At 36.4% G+C, this 20501-nt stretch overlaps 1 protein-coding gene across 1 annotated transcript; it reads right to left on the bottom strand.

Moving 5' to 3' along the window:
- Positions 1-8328: 8328 nt before the first annotated feature.
- Positions 8329-20250, bottom strand: LOC104893407 (uncharacterized). Its single transcript, XM_010679510.4, has 13 exons — positions 19857-20250; positions 18587-18672; positions 17318-18293; positions 17170-17237; positions 16132-16214; positions 13205-13304; positions 12927-13012; positions 11492-11574; positions 10623-10750; positions 10441-10542; positions 9331-9624; positions 9097-9219; positions 8329-8935 (listed from the first exon to the last, which is right to left on the bottom strand). Exons 2-13 carry the CDS (start codon positions 18665-18667, stop codon positions 8552-8554), a joined length of 2508 nt encoding a protein of 835 aa, XP_010677812.1. The 5' UTR covers positions 18668-18672; positions 19857-20250; the 3' UTR covers positions 8329-8551.
- Positions 20251-20501: the final 251 nt, after the last annotated feature.

The following is a 20501-nucleotide window of genomic DNA, read 5'->3' as shown; positions in this document are numbered from 1 at the left end:
TATATAAGTGAATGGATAGATAGGGCGGGTGATGGGATGGGTCCAAAAAATATCATCCATATCCGACCCGACCACCCAATCCATCCATCACCCGCTCGTCACCCACTTCATCGCAGGTGATCACCCATTATTCAAGGCGGGTGGATGGATAATACACTCACCCATAGTCCATAGATAATTGTCATCTCTATTATGAGAGGAGGGCTGTGAAGTTAATCATAGTGATTAAGTTACAGGTTTGCATATATCAATACAAAACAATGCTGTTAATATACAGTCAAGACCATTTATGAAGCTTTTTTGTCGAATCAATGGAGTCAAATACTAACATTACAATAATATGTAGATATATGCTGTCATAAGCTTGCCTTATTCCATTTTACTTTTATATGTTCGTGAAACCCTTCTTTTATTTTGTCCAATAAGTCAGTTTAAGTACATTTAACTGCTTAATCCGATTAAATAGCCAATCATGCCTATTAACCAGACTTCCTCCTTGTGGAAAGCGACATATATTAGCCCATCATGCGGAGTGTATATGATTCAAGACTCAAAGCACTATAACTAGTCAGTGTATCAACAAGTATCATATGGATCTCTTATAATATGATAACTTATTGTTGGACACAAAAGAATTGATATTAGGTATCAAGAACAACTCAATCAAATATGAGAGCTCATTGGGCTTCAATGTAATTGCAACATAAACCTTCTTTAACTCAGCACTAAATATTCAATTTTGGAATGGTCAAGTTGGCTCTAATAACATGTTAAAGGATCGTTTTAACCAAAAATTTATACTTATAGTTGGAGACCGAGATGGGTTTTGTATTATATCATTAAATTCATGGTGATTAACCGTAGAACTATGTAATATTCAACAAATTGCAAAGACTAGATAATGATGTATCATCCACAAAATCGATTTTTCGAAAACATTGACCAATGTCTTCCGAACTTTTATTTGGGCAGCTTAGTACAAAATAGCTACTAGTTTGGCCAGAACTTCATCTAGGGACCAAAAAATATTTGAATGCGCGATCTACTTTAATTGTAAGAGGCTCAGATTATATTAGCCCATGATAAATAATGGAGGCACTTATGACATTTATGGGTAGGGGTGTCAATGGATCGGGTGTAGCTCCATCCGCTCTATCATCCGCGACCCAAAACTCCATCCACACCATCCATCACCCGCCAAAAATTTCACCCATATCCACTCCACCCATCATCCGCGGGGGAAACGGGTGATACTAGGAAAAAAACTATTTTTTAGAGTTAACGATTTTTAAAGAAATTAATATATGAAAATCAATCATAGTCTCATTAATTAACAATAAAGCGACAATATATCAATCTTATTACCCCCAAAAAGTAATTATAAGTATTTTTTTTATTTCTTAAAAAAATTATTTTTTTAATTACCTTAGATGACATGTGGTAGTAAAAAAATAAATTTATTTTTATATTATATTATATAAGTGAATGGATAGATAGGGCGGGTGATGGGATGGGTCCAAAAAATATCATCATATCCGACCCGACCACCCAATCCATCCATCACCCGCTCGTCACCCACTTCATCGCAGGTGATCACCCATTATTCAAGGCGGGTGGATGGATAATACACTCACCCATAGTCCATAGATAATTGTCATCTCTACTTATGAGAGGAGGGCTGTGAAGTTAATCATAGTGATTAAGTTACAGGTTTGCATATATCAATACACAAACAAATGCTGTTAAATATACAGTCAAGACCATTTATGAAGCTTTTTGTCGAATCAATGGAGTCAAATACTAACATTACACAATAATATGTACGATATATGCTGTCATCAAGCTTGCCTTCATTCCATTTTACTTTTATATGTTCGTGAAACCCTTCCTTTTATTTTGTCCAATAAGTCAGTTTAAGTACATTTAAACTGCTTAATCCGATTAAATAGCCAATCATGCCTATTAACCAAGACTTCCTCCTTGTGGAAAGCGACATATATTAGCCCATCATGCGGAGTGTATAACTGATCTCAAGACTCAAAGCACTATAACTAGTCAGTGTATCCAACAAGTCATCATATGGACTCTCTTATAATATGATAAGCTTATTGTTGGACACAAAAGAATTGATATTAGGTATCAAAGAACCAACTCAATCAAATATGAGAGCTCATTGGGCTTCAAATGTAATTGCAACATAAACCTTCTTTAACTCAGCACTAAATATTCAATTTTGGAATGGTCAAGTTGGCTCTAATAACATGTTAAAGGATCGTTTTAACCAAAAATTTATACTTATAGTTGGAGACCCGAGATGGGTTTTGTATTATATCATTAAATTCATGGTGATTAACCGTAGAACTATGTAATATTCAACAAATTGCAAAGACTAGATAATGATGTATCATCCACAAAATCAACTGACCACAAGTCCAGCAATCACATCCAAAAGCTAACTTGTCCGGTAACCATGGCCTAAGCTTTCATGGTAAAACGAGTTAGTCAGGCAATCAACTAATTATTGTTGGATCACATCAAGTCATCCTTAATTTAGTTGAAAAATCAAGGTGAAATAGAATACTCCCTCTGTATTTTTTTAAAAATCTTTTTCACCTGTAATCTTGACACTATTCACAATTGGAGAGAATCTTCTAAATTTTTCACAATATATAAGAAAAAATATATTGATGTGGGGTCTTGTTTGTTCGTCTGAATGAGTATTTTATTAATATTCACAATTGGAGAGAATCTTCTAAATTCTAAGTTATGATTTGTTATTTTTATATAGTTAAGGATATTTAAGAGCACATAATTGCATTAGTAATTGCACACAATAAAAGTAGGAAACATAAAAAAAATAGAGAGAGTATTACTTTCTTACATTTTCTTTTAGCAATATTATGAATACCATTCAATATGCAAACAGGTGTGCTTGGTGATTAGACCTAACAATAATGACCCACCTGAATGACCAGACTGAGACTTGAATCTAACCCAAAATCGACAATCCATAGTTGACTCGAGATGACGAGATTCATAATTACTCGAACCAACCCTAGACCCAAAGTTGACTCAACCCGAAGCAATCTAAACTATACCGTCAACTATGATTCCTCACTATAAAGGGAACCCAATTTTTTATTATTATTATACTACTCTATTATCTACAATTATTTCACATATATCTGTCATTATATGTATTGACTTAAGTTTTTATTTTGAATTATGTAATTAATTCATATTCCCTCAGCCTTAAATATACCGACTCAGAGCTGATCCGATCGCATAAACCTGTCATAGACCGAACCAGACCCAAATATAAAAGACCCAAAATAGACATGGCTCTAGGTTACTAGACCCATAAGTGACCAAAAAGACCCATTTGCCACCTATAAATTGTGATGACAGTTGTCTAACAATAATCCACTTAAAATTAACTACCATAAACAAATACGTTTAATTAAAACTTCATTAGAGTTCAAATATATCTTCATATATTAGACTTTCAGACCTAAAAAAAACTCACCTATATCCATACTCACACCGTGAAGATTAAGGTATTTTTATTCTTGTTGAGAGAAGACTAAAGTGTTTTATTATAGCTATTCTAAAGTAGGAATCAATAATTAAAAAAAAGGAAAAAATCGTCAAAAATAAACTGACATTTGGATTTTTTTTCTAAAAATAAGTTAACCTTTTGATAAACTTAGAAAAAATAAAGCTTGTGGAAGTATTTTCTCAAATTAAGAATTGACCGATTTTTTTTTTTTTTTGGGTAAAACAAATAAAGAAGAAGAAAGATTACCCTTTTCTGGCCTCTTGGGCTAGATTGTGGGCTAGTCTAACTTCTTCTCTTTTAACTTTAATATAAGAAAAAAACTGGAAGCTATTGGCAATATATTTTATTTCGTGGATGATTGAGGCTATATTCTTGTCCGTATTGTGGCTCTTCTGAAGTGCGCGAACGATCTCCAAATTGTAAGTTTTTATTATAATGTCCAAGCACTTCCATTCCATGTCTTTAAATGCTTGTAGAATCGCGTACGTTTTAGTTTGTATTGGAGAATTTGCGAAGATTATATGAGCATACTCTTCTCTTGAGTTCTGCGAGATATTTTTCCACGCGATAGCTGCCTGCCACTTACGGTTATTTCTTTCCTTCTTCCATGCTCCGTCTAGAATTATGATTTGCGTCGGGTTTGAGGTTGTCGTACCCAGAGTCTGTTAGAATTCTTAATCTATGGGGCAAAAAGAAATGGTATTCTGCCATGGAAGATGGCAGAGGTCGAAGGAGAGAGAGAACAGAGGAGAGAGAAAGTAGAGAATTCTGTATTATATTTGTGTCAAAAAAATACAACTCTATTACATTTGTTGTTATATATGTATATCATGTGCATACTAACAACTAATCTATGTTATATCACTAAAGCTAACTAACCACTACAACTAATTATAATGCTAACAACTTTGCTTATTGAGCTAACTATGCTATATTCCAACACGCCCCCTCAAACTGGAATAGGTGGGACAACCATTACAGTTTGAAACCGAGCTAGGTGAAGAAGAGTTTTGATGCTGAGCTTGAACTATCAACCAATCAGGAGCTAGTAACGTAGTATCATGGACTGATGAACTGGACATAATGATATTGAGGTAAGGTCATCCCAAGCACAAGCTGAAATATAGGAACCAGCAATACCATTCTTCAAAAGAGAACCAACTCAACTGTCTTCTACTCAGTAGTACTGATACAAGCATAACAGAACCAGCAGCAGTTGAACTAGGGGCTGAACCAACTGAACTAGCTTTATTTTACACCAAAACACCATGAATGAGCACATAACCATCACAAAACATTCACCCATATTACACAATCCAATTGCACCACTGAGCAACCATCAATCACCATAAAATCAGTTAATAGAACTGACCAACAAACCGATCATCAATCACCCAACTATATACACCACAACTTCAAACTAAAAACAACTACAAACAACCTCCAACATCCACACCACATCAATGATCTCAACAAGAGAACCATCACTACCTAATTCCCCCCCTCAAGCTTAGAGGGGTTGAAAAGCACTCTAAGCTTGAAGAAGAATAACCATAGAAAAGAGATGGAAAGAGGAATGAACTTGAGAGTGTGTAAGAAATGAAAGAGAGGAATGTGTGTAGGAATTTGTGAATGAGAGAAATACGAAATGACCACTTTTGGGTCTCAAAGAAATGCCTCAATGGGCTTAAACTTGATCTCAATGATCAATCAAAAGGTTAAAGTCATAAGACTATCAAAATTTGGAGGTTAAAGTCATAGGACTATCAAAATTTGGAGGTTAAAGTCATAGGACTATCAAAATTTGGAGGTGAAAGTCATAGGACTATCAAAATTTGGAGGTTAAAGTCATAAGACTATCAAAATTTGGAGGTTAAAGTCATAAGACTATCAAATGATCTCTATGGATCTTCAACAATGACCACTATGGGTCCAAAAATGACCTTCTATGGGTCGAAACAAGCCATTATGGTCATTAAAACAAGCCTCTATGGGCATCAAAACAAATCATTCACAACTGACCTTCTTGATCACACCAAAAAAAAAATTCAACAAATCATCATCATCAATTCAACCCAAAAATCCATCAATGACAAACAACTTTTACCATCACTCAATATCACAAAAAAAATCAATCATACTACACCAAAACAATCCCAAAATGATCAAATCAACCCATCATTATTCAAAAATTGAACAGCCTTGATTGCTATTCATCAATACCAACTAACAACTCACACATCAACAATACCAACAATTCAGCATACTCCAAAAATACTTATTATCTCCAAGAATTAACCATCACAAAAACAAATCACTCAAATTTCACTCAAACTGCACTTTTCAAGATAGAAGTAGCATAGTACAGGATACTTGGTTGACTTGTTATCTGCTGAAATAAAACGATGAAAACTTGCCGTTGAAATAAAAAACGTAATCATTTCTTGAAAATCAGACAATTGTGATTTTTTTTTTTTCATAGCTTGAACAAGAATTCACAAGCCAGATTGGTATTTCAATTGTTCTTCAACGAATTGAATTCTGCAACAAGAAACTGATGCAAGAATTCGAAACCCTAGAAATCGATTTTGATCGAATGAGAAAGAGCAAACAAATATGGATTCACAAGCAGCGAAATTTTCAGAAATCAAGAATTCTCTTCTTGTTTCGCCAAGATATTTCGCAACAAATTGACATTCAAACTCAAATTTCTCAAATTGAGAAGAGTATAAGAAGCCCGAAAAAGAGGTCAAAATTTCAATTGAAATCCGAAATCAACCACGAATCAGGGAAAATTTAAGAAGAAATGATGATTATAGACGAAAAAGAAAAGAAGATGTAATGGAAAATTCGACCAAAATTGAGAGATTTGAAATGAACAATACCGAGTTATGAATCGCCAGAAAATGGAGATTGGAGAACAAGAACCCTAGAATTTGTTGATTGAAGAAAAACGCGGATTTAGTGAGCTAGGATTCGATCCTGCTCTGATACCATGTTAGAATTCTTAATCTATGGGGGAAAGAAATGGTATTCTGCCATGTAAGATGGCAGAGGTCGAAGGAGAGAGAGAACAGAGGAGAGAGAAAGTAGAGAATTCTGTATTATATTTGTGTCAAAAAAATACAACTCTATTACATTTGTTGTTATATATGTATATCATGTGCATACTAACAACTAATCTATGTTATATCACTAAAGCTAACTAACCACTACAACTAATTACAATGCTAACAACTTTGCTTATTGAGCTAACTATGTTATATTCCAACAGAGTCCAATTTGTTGATGTAGCTTCTCGTTCTTCTTCTGGATTGTGGGTCCTGGTTTTTGGTTTTTGTCCCGGAGCTTCTGCATGCTTGCTTTAAGTCTTCTGCTGCTTTCTTTTGCAAGTTCAGTTATTCTTCCCGGATCGTAACCCGCTTAATAGGCTAAAGATGACATGTGAAACTCTCTAATTGGTCTTATTTGTTTACTTTGATTTTTTGAACTTATATTTCTCGTCCCTCCTCCACACTTCTTCTTTCCTCCCTTCTCCACCGTTGTTTTTCCTCTCCTTCCTCACCTCCATGCTTTGTTTCTCTATTTTCGCTAGATGCACCGCCAACCACCACCCACTCAGCTCCTGACGGCAAATTGCTGGCAGCACTGGTGCTATCCCAACAACAACACAACACAACCCAATCTTGACGCCAACTCAATAAAGCATCAACAAATAAACTCAAGGAGAGAGAAAATCAGGGTAGCACACTCAATTCATTTGAGCTCAAAGGATTTATGGGTTTCCAAATGGATGTGAAATACAGTCATTTTGAGTTGATTCCTTTTGTTTGTGGGCATAGGATTTATCTTGGGTTGCCATTACCAATTCGGATGACCCATTTGAATTTTTGAGATCTCTGATTCATGGGTTATTGGGTTCGATTGAAAGTTAGAAGGTAAAAGTTCACCAGAGAAGATGGATATGGACTTAAGAAAATGCATATTCCCGCCAATAATTTTCCTAGAAAATGCAAATTCCGTCATTAATTTCATTCTTTGTTTTTGTTTACCCCGTCTTTTTTTTTTTTTTGTCATGGATAATTTTTTTTTACATCAACGGGGGATTATCTTCAGAGGGTAGGGCACTAGTGGTTGGGATGGGTATGCCAATTTGAGAGTGGCGGCCTGTCCTGAAGGGGATGGGTGGGGGATGGTGCCTGACTTGCTAGGATGTATGGTCCGATAGAAAGGGAGGGTCATACAGAGGTGAAGGAGGAAAAGAGAGAAGAGGGAGGTAGAAATGGTTGGAGTTAATGTTTACGAGAAAGTTGAAGAGATTTACTGTAATAGTGACTTATTCTTTGGATGGTAGACCATTTGAGCCAATTAAAGTAAGTATTCTCACAAGTTTTACTTATCATGAGTTAATCAAGAAGCTAAATTATTTGTAAATGAAAGACCAAAGATTACCTTATTCTTGACTATTTGTCATAAAGTTATATTAAAGCTTTAATCTAATAAAATCCATCAAGGAAAAGCAAGGAACAACATCTCCATTAAGCTATAGCAATGCAGAATGGGTGCGACACTAAGTTTGGCGCAAATTAAACTCATGCGGAAAGACTTCATCGAGAAAAACTCAAACTCATAATAGTATGCAAATTGTGCATGTCACTCAATAAACTTTCACTAAACTCGAAATCACTCCCATCTTTTCTCTAAAACTCCTAATATAGTCCCGTTACATGCAATTACAATGACGAATATGATTTACAATGCCAATTAAGTGAGGAAAATTGTAATATATTTATAATTAACTAAGCAATAAATACACAAAGCTTTGACAGCAACCAAAAAGGAAAAAAAAAAAAAAACTAATTTTCTCTTTAAAGTTTAAATTAACCAGGAACAATTTTCTAACCCCTAAGTAGTCAAAAGTGAACAAAATTTTTAACCCGTTGATCTATGAAGGAGGGATTGATCCTCTTTTACCCGCAACCGTAAATAATTCTACATCAAAACACCTTCAGCATTGTTAAGCGCTTTCTTAACAAGCTTAAACCTTTTAGCGACATCTTTTTTGGTGGTAAAGACATACTCCCTGATGAAGAACTCCATGCCATTTCGAAGATCTTCAAGTTCGGGAGTGATGGCTACTCGTGTAAAGACATTCCACACCACATTATCTGGATACTCAAAAATTGCCTCAAAGACCATCCGGAAATGCATTATCCTCTTTGCAGTAAGCTGGGTGGCATCAATCAGATCGACGACTTTCAAAACAGCAAGGGAAAGGGTGAAGCATGCAAACATCTCTGCCACAAATTTAGCCAGGTGCATTGACCTCATCAATGGCATCGACTCCAACTCTTTGAAATGATCCCAAAGGCAATACTGCATATATGATTGAGAGAAGTTAAGACATATACATTGTCTTTAAGGCAATCTGTTTAGACACCCCTTCAGAGAGTTAATATGGATAGCTATGGGCATAATACTTGGTATGAATATAAAACATAAAAAAAGGGGAGAGTTTTAGACGCTTGAAGTCAAACCTGTAGGGTAAACTTGTGGTTTTTGTCATGACTGCAAAGCCTAGAAGCAAGAGCAGTGTAATACTTATTGAACATCTTCTCCTGCAAACAGCACTCAACGAGTACTCTCATGATCTCTCTATCCTGCAAAATGTCATAGATTTGAACTTTTATTGTAAGACAAGCACAAGAATAGCAATTGACAGATCAAATTCGAAAATGATTCTGTGGGCAACCAAAAAGGTCGGCACACACCTGCTTTCCTTGCAAATTCAAGCTTAACAGCTGTTCAAATGCATCAATGTAATCTTCTCCGCTCATTATAACACAAAATATTGACCTTCTGGTGTCAGTATTCATTCTTTGTTTGGCAGCAAGCGTCAGCATCTTCTGGGCCTCATTAACCTCTTTGTCGATCTTACCAGCAACTTTGCGAACACCGTCTGTAGGAGAGGATAAATCCCCAGAAAACCACCATTGCCCTTTCTTTGCAGGATCAAGCAGCTTGCTCCATTTGACTCCCCGGAGAGTAATATCCTCGACTCTTAGCTGCATAGGTGGAAAAGCTGTTAAACCAATAAATATATATAAAGATCATGGCGTTGAAGAAGACACAATCTGTCACTGCCAAACATGTTCTACACAGTTGCAGACAATTCATGTTACGACAAACATGTAAAAACTGATGACTGAGGAGGCTTTACCTAAGCTTTGTGACTCTTTGCTACTATAATGACTGGACACTCTTTCAGAGTATCTTTACTATTCATGAATATCAGTATTAATTTTTATGCTTTGACATCACTAATATTCCTCAACCTTATGGAAGCCAGTCTAAGATGTTAAACCCTATCTCTATACAACAATTTGCAATTTAAACAAAACATTGACTAAAGATGCACTAATTAGCCATAAAGGGCGGGGACCGAGTAACATTTCTACCAGAAAAACAGGCTTTCTCAGCAAAACAAAAAGAGGTTTGTCTCCGGCTGTGTCGCTTACAAGGTCTTCCACACCAGACGACAATTCTCCAACTCACGTTTTATAATTATCTCAATTTTGTCCTAAAATCACATATTAACACAGGCCATCCTTTTATGAAGTCAAGAAACTTCGAGCTGTAAAGCGAAGTGTTCTGATGTTGATTGATAAACCTCATTTTTGACTTTTCTCAGAAACCAGTCGGACTCTATAATGTCAAGTTTAGACTCTAGTGTGCACACACAACAAGAAACAGCCTTCAGCTGCTGAGTCTGATAAAGTCAAAGTACAAACAGGTGTACATATGCCAGCTAACTATAACAGGAGGGGGGGGGGGGATGAAAAAAACTAAATTGAAGCTGTAAAATATGCAGAACTAGGAACCTTCTGCAGCCACTTCTTTATACGTGTGTGTGGAGACGAGTCTTCCTTTGTCCGCTTCTTATTATTCTTTATGTCAAATATAGTCTCAAGCATGAATTCCATCTGCACCAATTTAAATGTCTTATCAATCATGCCTCCAATTATCAAGAACCATAAAAGAACAGATCTTTTAGAAGTCATACTCTCTTGCTATCCATAGTTGCCTCAGCATCCCCAGAAGTAGCCTTCAACTCATTCACTCTACTCTGAACACTAAAGATGAAATTTTTCATGGCAGCAGGATCATCACCCCGCAACTTCATTCCACAGCCTGTTTAGAACAGGATACATGATCAGTCTATGTTACTCAGACACGGATTGAGTGTCTACTCGGATACGAGTGTCCAAGTGTCCGACTCGGCTATTTTGTAGAAAAAAGTCAAGTTTTTAGTTTAAAATGAAGTATCCAAGTAAAATGTCGTGTCGTACACTTGGATTGAGGTAAATGAAGGTGTCGGAGTAACACTGTGATCAGTTACTTGTCAGGTTTGTTATATGTTCTAAAGCCAGCAACACCATCTATATTATCAATTAGCACTTCAATTTTTATAATATAATAAAATTGAGAGAAAGTGTAGGTGGAAGTCATGAACGGGAAGTCCAAATACAAGGTGATGATATGTATAGAATCTTTTAGCCCCCTACGCTTTAAGTGAAATAAGAAACTATCAACTCTCAAATGACTTGTCAGGTTTGTTATATGTTCTAAAGCCAGCAACACCATCTATATTATCAATTAGCACTTCAATTTTTATAATATAATAAAATTGAGAGAAGTGTAGGTGGAAGTCATGAACGGAAAGTCCAAATACAAGGTGATGATATGTATAGAATCTTTTAGCCCCCTACGCTTTAAGTGGAATAAGAAACTATCAACTCTCAAATGCATGAAATATTTAGCAGTTAGACATCAATCTCCACCAACTAACCACTCGGGGCCAGGGTGAGATATTGAAGGAATAGGAGAAGTCTCAGAAGAAGTTAGATTCACATACAGTGAGGGAGTCCTTACATTGTAAAATTGTCAAGATGGTAGAGACATCAATTTCGGTCAACTGTTTGCTTAACATGATCAGAAAATCATAAATCAAGTCACTGCAAGAAGCCACAGAGTTAGTTGAAAAAAGCACTGCTAGATGTCCTTATAGCATATAGTCACAGCAGCTCCAAGTAGAAAACATATAACACAGTGATGAAATTCCGCCAATGATCTGAAGCACAATCAAAGTGGTCTACACTTCACAGATCAGCCAAACTACACACCAAGAAAACAATGGAGGTGATGCTAAACAGTTCAAAAACAATATCAGCAGTGCCAAAAGACACTCGTGCAAATGTGACGCCTGACTGACTGAGGCAGAGCCTCAATGGCAGGATTTTTTTAAAAGACAGAGGAGAAACCTCTAACAGAACAGAAGGAAAGGTAAGTCAAGTAGGACCGTGGGTCCTATTAAGTAACTAATGGGAGGATGATAAATGCCAATTAAGCTACATAAGTGTAAAATACAAGAATGCAAACTGTATTTGAGAGGACTCCAGCTAGTATATCTACTTACAAAAAATTGTCTTTTTTTTTTTTTCCTGATATAGCAGCAACGCTTCAAGGGAGTCATTGCACAAATCCATCTAATCCTACACTTGCATATAATCTATTGAACAAGTGTACTAAGTACTAACCACAGTGCAAGAAACAATGACTTACACACTATATACTATCAAGGCGCGACACAAGCATCAAGAAACAAGCAGTTCAGCACTCATCACACTCTTATTAGAAAGGTCCTAATCAAGTTCCTTTCCGACTGTGTGGAAAAAGGATAGGAGATGATGTGGTTTTGTAGGTGATCATAAAGAAAGCTATAGGAAAAGCCACTAGAAGAGGTCTCCAACCAAATTCTCAAGATAGATGTTTGACCCAAAAACCTAGAATACATATAAGGACCCCAAAATTTATTTCGATAACTATCAAATAACTTGTGAGCAGAGAAATAAAAAAAATTAGTCGCAAAAGAAAAGACACTCATGCAACAGAAGTATTAAGAAACAAGCAATAACACATAATATGCAGCCTGTAACACTAGTAAATCACTCAGTCATGAGGCTCCCACCACACTTCAGTTCATAATAATTCATTCAAGAGGCCTTTATCCTGAAATTACAAAAGGTCAATCACCCTTTAACAACAGTGCAACAATCTTCAATCTTCACTCTCACCAGTGACAGTTACAGGAAGTTAGTGACATATTAGATTAAACACAGTCAATTATAACCACCCAAAGCGTCCATGCATCATACAAGAACCATACCAACGAAAATGATTAATTTATTAAGGAAATTATACCAATAATAACACAAAAAAACCAGTATCACCATAAGTGCAAATTTATTCAATCCTTAGGAACAGCACAAAATTTTGATAGGCATAGAAAACCGGAAGCTATATTTACCTTGAGCACACTCCAAATATGCACAAGTAGGAGAGCAGAAGTGACAAATTTCTGAGAGAAAGATTATCTTCCTTCAAGTATTCATCCTATTTGAAAACAATAGTGAGACTTGCAAGTGTCAGCATGATAAACATAGTTATGAACCCAAGTAAATTTTTAAAAAATAGGCCCGTTGCACCAATATCCAATCTACAATATTCCCAAGTGTGAACACAATTACGAATAGAGATGCTTAGCGAAAATATTCTAATTCTTCAAAATAAAGATATGGAGTCTACCTCAAAAGATTTTGCGAGGGATGCCATGAGTCTCGCACCAAAGTCAATTCCAGCCATAGAAGCCATTCCAGCTACAAATGCTGCAAACACTGCAGCATACCTTCATATGTCATATACATAAGTCTCAAATCAGTTGCAGTGTGATTAAAAGTCTCATCAGAACAAAAAAGACATATAAACAAATAAACAACTACGACAAAAAGTGGAACAACACTAGGATAGATATCTACAGACATGCTAGTGTTCTACTATGTTTAATAAAAAGAAGAAAAGTGGCATATGAGCATTGAGCTTAGCTTTTTCTTTCCCTTTTTGTATATGTAGTAAGAGAACACACTTCAGGTCTTCATCTGCTTAACAAAAAGCTCAACTTTGAAGAAATAGCTTAAATTAAAACAAAAGCAAAGAAGAGGAACCACAGTAAATCCCAAGCCTTAACCATACCAAAACATCAAAAGAACAATCCAGCCAAAAAACCTTCTACTGGGGCAGAAACCTATGCTGAAAAATAAGAGTTTCTAAATATGAAACTTAGAAAACTCTAACCAACAATTATAAAAGACACATAGGTGCTAAGACACACATAGAAAACCAAACTAGAAACTGAAACAGATAAAAACAAGATCTAATCCAAAAAAATAAGAGGAACAATCAGTTGCCTCATCAAAAGAAACAGGAAATTTTGAGGTGCGGCTTTTTAGGAGACTGCTCAGAGTTAACTTAGCTTGACAGATTATAGTGCTAAAATGGAGAGATTAAGGAAAGAAGATGAACTTTGATTGATTAATAAGAGTACAAAAAAAAATGTAAATGATATTCAAGCTCTCGAGAGGCTTGATTCTTACCCAATTGAAAAACTATGAGCTCAACCAATTTCTCATCTATTTTCAACATGCCTTTCACATTCTATGTTGCTCTATATTTATACTAATTCCCTAACAAGCAAACCAACTTATTCCCCAAGTATACTGAAGATGATAATATCTAAAATACCCTCCCCCCTAATATTAGGTCTTAGCTGGTTGAGACAATGGTCTGTACATATATCAAAAAAAAGAACCTCAACAACAGCAAAACACTAAGTACACCACAGAGACAGAAACAAAGCGACAGTGACAAGAGGGAAAGAAAATAAAAGCTGCTCTGGAAGCATATAGGTAACAGAAGGAAGATCCCTAAAAGGCTACAATCAACGAGGTAAGATGTCAAATGCGAAAGACTGAGGAAGATTGGTCAGGGGAACAACAAAAATGTTGTGTTTTTACAAGTGAAGGGCGTCACCACAGCCACTAACTAAAAGGAAAAGAGACCTGGAGGTTTGAGATTTGTGGGTAAGTACAAGAAGCAAAAGGTCGAATTTGCCTTGTACTGCTACAGCCCAAGAGCTAGGGACTCTTGCGTCTCTTTAACTTTCTATCTCTGGCTAGACAGAAGACCTCCGCCAAACTCTAGCCAATTTTCTATTGAGTTCAGTTTTATGAGAGAATTATTATGAGACAATGGTCTGTACGTATATCAAAAAAAAGAACCTCAACAGCAGCAAAACACTAAGTACACCACAGAGACAGAAACAAAGCGACAGTGACAAGAGGGAAAGAAAATAAAAGCTGCTCTGGGAGCATATAGGTAACAGAAGGAAGATCCCTAAAAGGCTACAACCAACGAGGTAAGATGTCAAATGCGAAAGACTGAGGAAGATTGGCCAGGGGAACAACAAAAATGTTGTGTTTCTACAAGTGAAGGGCGTCACCACAGCCACTAACTAAAAGGAAAAGTGACCTGTAGGTTTGAGCTTTGTGGGTAAGTACAAGAAGCAAAAGGTCGAATTTGCCTTGTACTGCTACAGCCCAAGAGCTAGGGACTCTTGCGTCTCTTTAACTCTCTATCTCTGGCTAGACGAAAGACCTCCGCCAAACTCTAGCCAATTTTCTATTGAGTTCAGTTTTATGAGAGAATTATTACCCTAATTTTGGGGGTAATAGTTTCCCACCACCCCATAGCCCCTAGGATAATGTATCATTTCTAAAATGAGGGTAATAATTCCCCCTTCCATCTCTCTCTCTCTCTTTAATTGCAGTATCTACATCATCTCGTCTACTAACACCTAGATTCACCTACATTTTCTTCATTTTATCTCCATTACCCCCAATCCAAGTATGCCCTAGAGGTGAATAGAAAAAATCCACCAAAAGTGCTCATAATATTTCAATCTCTTAATATTAGCATGTGAGGTTACTAGTTGATGGCGCACATTGGTACTTTCAGGTCATTTCCAATGGGCTTCTTAGCTAGAGTATGCATGCACATATGTTAAACATGCATCACCCAATTCTCGGTAGGAATATCGATTATTCCAACACCACGTTTCCAAGGAAATGGCACACCGGTGCATCAACTAACATGACCACAATGTTTACACCTTGATACATCATCGAAATTACTCCCTTCGTCCCAAAATATAGTTCCCATTTCCATTTTGGGTGTCCCAAAGTATAGTTCCCATTTCCAAATTTAGCTCCACATTTTTCCGTAATTTGTGTAGGAAAATCGTGTCCCATCATTTATTTGCTTCTTGATTTTTGGTTTTTCCTCCATTTATTCAACCAAAATGTTACAATTAATGCTCTTTCACCAACTATTCCCCTTTCTCTCTCCTAAAATCATCTTTTCCCATACAATATTTATTTAAATAAACAAAAAATCTTTACTATCCCTCTTAGATTCTACTTGCATAAATTACCGTGAAAAAAGGAAAATGGGAACTATATTTTGGGACGGAGGGAGTACTACGTTTTCCTCAACATTGCCTACATCCCAATGATAATTTAGAATCTCATATAGGCATTGACAACATTCTCAAAAAATGACCATTACACATATGACATCAATAATATGGGTGAAGGTATCCAGAAAAGTCGGAATCTTACTGTTCATTTCCCCGTGGACCTCCAGCACATGAAGCCAAAACCTCCTCAATGATAATTTGTGATGCAACAGCACGACTGAGAGACTGGAGAAAAAATGATACATCAGAAAGGTAAGTGAAAAATCAAACTGGCAATTAGTCACAAAGTTCAGGGTGGAATTAGACGCTAAGAAGAAAAATAAATCTAACATCTAAAGATGTAAGAATATTACTTATATTAGGATCTGTCCTCTTCAACTTAGGTTATAGTTCATAAAGTTCAGACATAATAAGAAATGTTCAGAAAAAAATAAGTACACCTAACAAAAAGTAGAGTAGTTTTGAAATTCAGAAAAAATAAGAGAAGTCCAGAAAGTCCAGGAAAATTAAGGGAAGTTTAAGTTAAGAGAAGGTTAAAAAAAAGAGATAAGTTCAACAAAGACAAGTTGAAGAGAGCAAACCCTTAACAACCCGTTCCATAGTTGGTTATAAATGGTGGTAACGGGAATGAATTTGTATGTAAATTTGTGAACAAAATCATTGTACATTCCCATGGTAATGCTAACCTATCTAATGTGTTTATTTTTCTTCTTAAATTTTCATTCTCATCTAATAGACTAATACTACCTTGTAGGTGGTAATGAGTGGTATTGAAAATTGCCTCCTCTTGGAGAAAAAAAACACAAGCTTATGGGTAACATTGCTTTCCCATGGAGAAGGAAACACAAACTTGAGTGTTGAAATTGCCTCCCATGGAGTTAAGGGTGCTTCCCATGTAATATTACACTTAAAAAATTATTTCCCGTTACCACTATTTATTAGCGATTACCAAACAAGCAGCAAGGATTATGGAAATAGACATTAGTATCAAATCCTACATAAGTCTTAAAATTAAGCAGCCTATGAATGATTGATTTATAGGCATATTGTAGCCATATACGTATGATCATAGCACAATATTTAGAGTATACTGTTTGAATGATAAAAACCTCTCATATGCTAATATAAAGGAAAATCTAAATTTGTTCAAATACAATTCATTTGAATAAAAATGGCATACCTGATATATTGAAAATATTTCCCCAGAAATTGACTCCACATTGGCCTCAGAAAGCCTGTTCAACAGACCTAAAGCAAAATAGAGGAGAGTCAGCACTCAATTGAATGAAAAAAGAAAAGGAAAGTAAGAGAAATTAAAAAAGAAATACCTCGTATCCGTCTTCGATTTTGCAATTGCTCTAGCGAATCATCACCAGAACGAAATCTCAAATGTGGTGGGATATACTTTCCCATGCTCTGTAACCTATTCCCCAGAGCAGTATCTGTTTCTAACTCGGTAATTGCCTCACCCTCTTCATCCGATTCAGATGGCATATTCTTGATTAGTTTCATATCAGAAGCATCATCATCAAAGCCATGTTCTTGCTCTGACTTTCTTTTCTTCTTCTTTCTCCTCTTGCTTTCCTTCTTTTCGGTGCTCTGAATACTTTCTGTTTCACTGTCCAATGTGGTATATTCCTCATCTCCTTCATCAGATTCAAATGAAAGGCTTTCCCCGGTTTGTACATCATGAGAATCATCTTTTTCAAGACCAAATTCTTGCTCTGCTTTTTTTGTTTTCTTTGTGTTTTTCTTGCTCTTCTTATCATCAATGTGTAAGAAAGTTCCTGTTTCATTTTCAAAACGTCCACTGTACTCTTCCCCAGATGAATCATGAAAAGACGGAACACCTTCAAATAAAAGATTCAGTCCATCACCACCATCATCCAATTTCCCCTTTTTCACTTTCAATTTTTTAGCTAATCTCCGCTCCATCTCCATGTCCTCCTCCATGGATGGTCCTAACTTCATTTCCATTTCCAAATACTCCTCAAACTTCGTCTTCTTTCCATTGACCTTGTTTTGATCTTTCTTGGTCATCCGCCTCGGTACAGAAGGCTTGGCATTGTCCCTATCACTATCACTCTCCATAAGAGAGAACTTCCTTCCCTTTGGGCCAATATTCCACACATTCTCAGTTCTTGAGTTTTCTACCTGGCGGCCTTTCGCCATAGAACCTTCAAGTGGCCCCTCATCTCTGGCACTGTCAGACTCCACAAGAGAAACCATTTGATCTTGCATACTGCAATTCCTCAAACCCCCCATTACGGACATATTTGAATTTGGTTTTGATTTGCGAAATTTCTGGGCATGAAAACAATTACCCAATTCTTATAAAAATCAGATAAGAGAAAACCCCCAAGGAACACATAATAAAATCTATGGTAGTAGGAGTCCACACGTCTTGAGCAACAAGGCAAAATAAAATCCCATAAATCCTAGAAATAATCAGCACACCACTATTGCATTTCAGACTTCAGTACCTTAGAAACTAATATGAAAAGATATATACAAAAAAGAAAAAAAAAATTACAATGAAAGAAGGGACCCACAAAGCAACAAACACATAAGAAGCAATAGAGTAAAATGCTTTGAACCTGGTGTTGAAGCAAGGCTTGATGTTTATGTTGTTTCTTTCCTTGTCGAGCCGCTTTTCGTTTCTCCTTACGTGATTCCATCTTACCTGGGAAGGAATTTTCGCAATTCAGAAATCAATATTCCATACCACGAATGCAGGACTTGCAATCATATGTATTGAATGCAATGTATAAATTAACAGCTTAGGGCTGCCTATATCATTTTCCTTTGGAAAATCTCAATCTCTAATCTTAGAATTAACTTACTTGCATTAATAAACTGACAGTAGTATTGATTCCATAGCTATCATAAGAAAGCAGGTTAAATCCACTGTTGATCTAGGAATTCGCCTACGTGTCAGAGTTGTCCGAAAAAATGACCAAAAATAGAATTCATGACAACTTCCCTCCACGAACGGAGCATATTGGGGTAAGACATAAGTTATAGCCTAACCGCCAGAACAGCAAGAAAACTGTCCAATTTCCTAAATAATACTCCAAGTATAATTTAACTGTTAGTTTCTTGATCCCCAAAATCAATTATTCTAGAGATTTTCAAGCCTAACAAATTAAGCCTCAAGTATATACAACAATAAAAAAATGAAAAAACACATTCTAAATACATTACTGTAGAATAATAAAATAAAATGAAATAATCGAGATGTCCTTATTCCTCTCCTTGCCATTGTCATCACAATCTCTAATCAACTCTCAAAATCCATCATGATTGCGAACTTTTCCTTTGGCTACGCCTATAATCACTTAGAGCTCCTTTCGAAACAAGATATTGAAAAATAATAATCAATGAAACAAACCTAGAAAGATGTGGAAGATATAGTGCCAGCCATTAGAATATTGTTTTATTGGTGTTAAAGAGCGACTAAGCGCAATGCTAAGTATTACTAACAGCAACACAACACACTACAACACTTCAATAACCTATTAACAATGAACCACCATCACAACGACACAACAACAACCATCACATCATCAACAACGCACAACCACACCACAATCATAACACCACCTCCACCACCAACAATAACGCCAACCACAACAGAACAACAATATTAACAACGGCGACCAACAACGCGACAGCACCAATCAACAACAACAACAAACCAAAACCGTGGCACATCACCACCACCATAACAATATAACAACAGCAACAGTTGACAAAACTACCAACAACAACAATTGACAAAACTACCAACAACAACAATAACAACAGCAACTTGGGCTTTAATGTACAAATAGAAAATCATAAACAAGAGGAAGAGGTATATTATACCTCTGCTAAAATAGCAGCGCAGAACAGAGGGATGAAGGGTTTCGAGGCTTCGGTACGCGACAGCGGAGCACCGACGAGCAGCACTAGGTGCGGTGAGGCGACCCACGTCAGGCGGAGCTACAGCGGCAACCACCAGGTGGCGCAATACACGGCAGCAGCGAACACAAACAACAACAGCAGCGACGAAACAGAGGAGAGAGAAAACGAGAACATCAACGGCGCTCGCTCGCAGCGGCGAAACGAGCTGAGGCTCCGGCAAGCTTGGATTCCGACGAGAACAACAAGAAGAGACAGAGAAATGGGTTTCGGATTTCGAATTTTTGGGGTTTGTTTCTCGGGAGAGAGAGAAAGGTTTAAGGGATGGGTTTGGGGTTTTACGGGGTTGGGTTTTAGTTTAGAAACTAGTTATTAGGCCCGGACTATCCCCGGGTAAAAAGAATCATTTATTAATATAATACTTATAATAATAACACTAAATATAACTTAGCCTAGTGGTTAAAATTATATCTCTATTACATAAGGGAAGGGGGAGCAACGGTGTCCTCTTTTGAACTGACTATTTTGCCCCCTTTCCCTTTCTAAATTACAAAAGGAATCTCAATACCAACATGGGGGTCAAACAAAGCCATCAGAAATTAATTTTCA

The sequence above is a fragment of the Beta vulgaris genome, chromosome 5, assembly GCF_026745355.1.
Source record: "Beta vulgaris subsp. vulgaris cultivar EL10 chromosome 5, EL10.2, whole genome shotgun sequence".
NCBI classification, from domain to species: domain Eukaryota; kingdom Viridiplantae; phylum Streptophyta; class Magnoliopsida; order Caryophyllales; family Amaranthaceae; genus Beta; species Beta vulgaris.
This window is presented reverse-complemented; position numbering and strand designations above follow the sequence as displayed.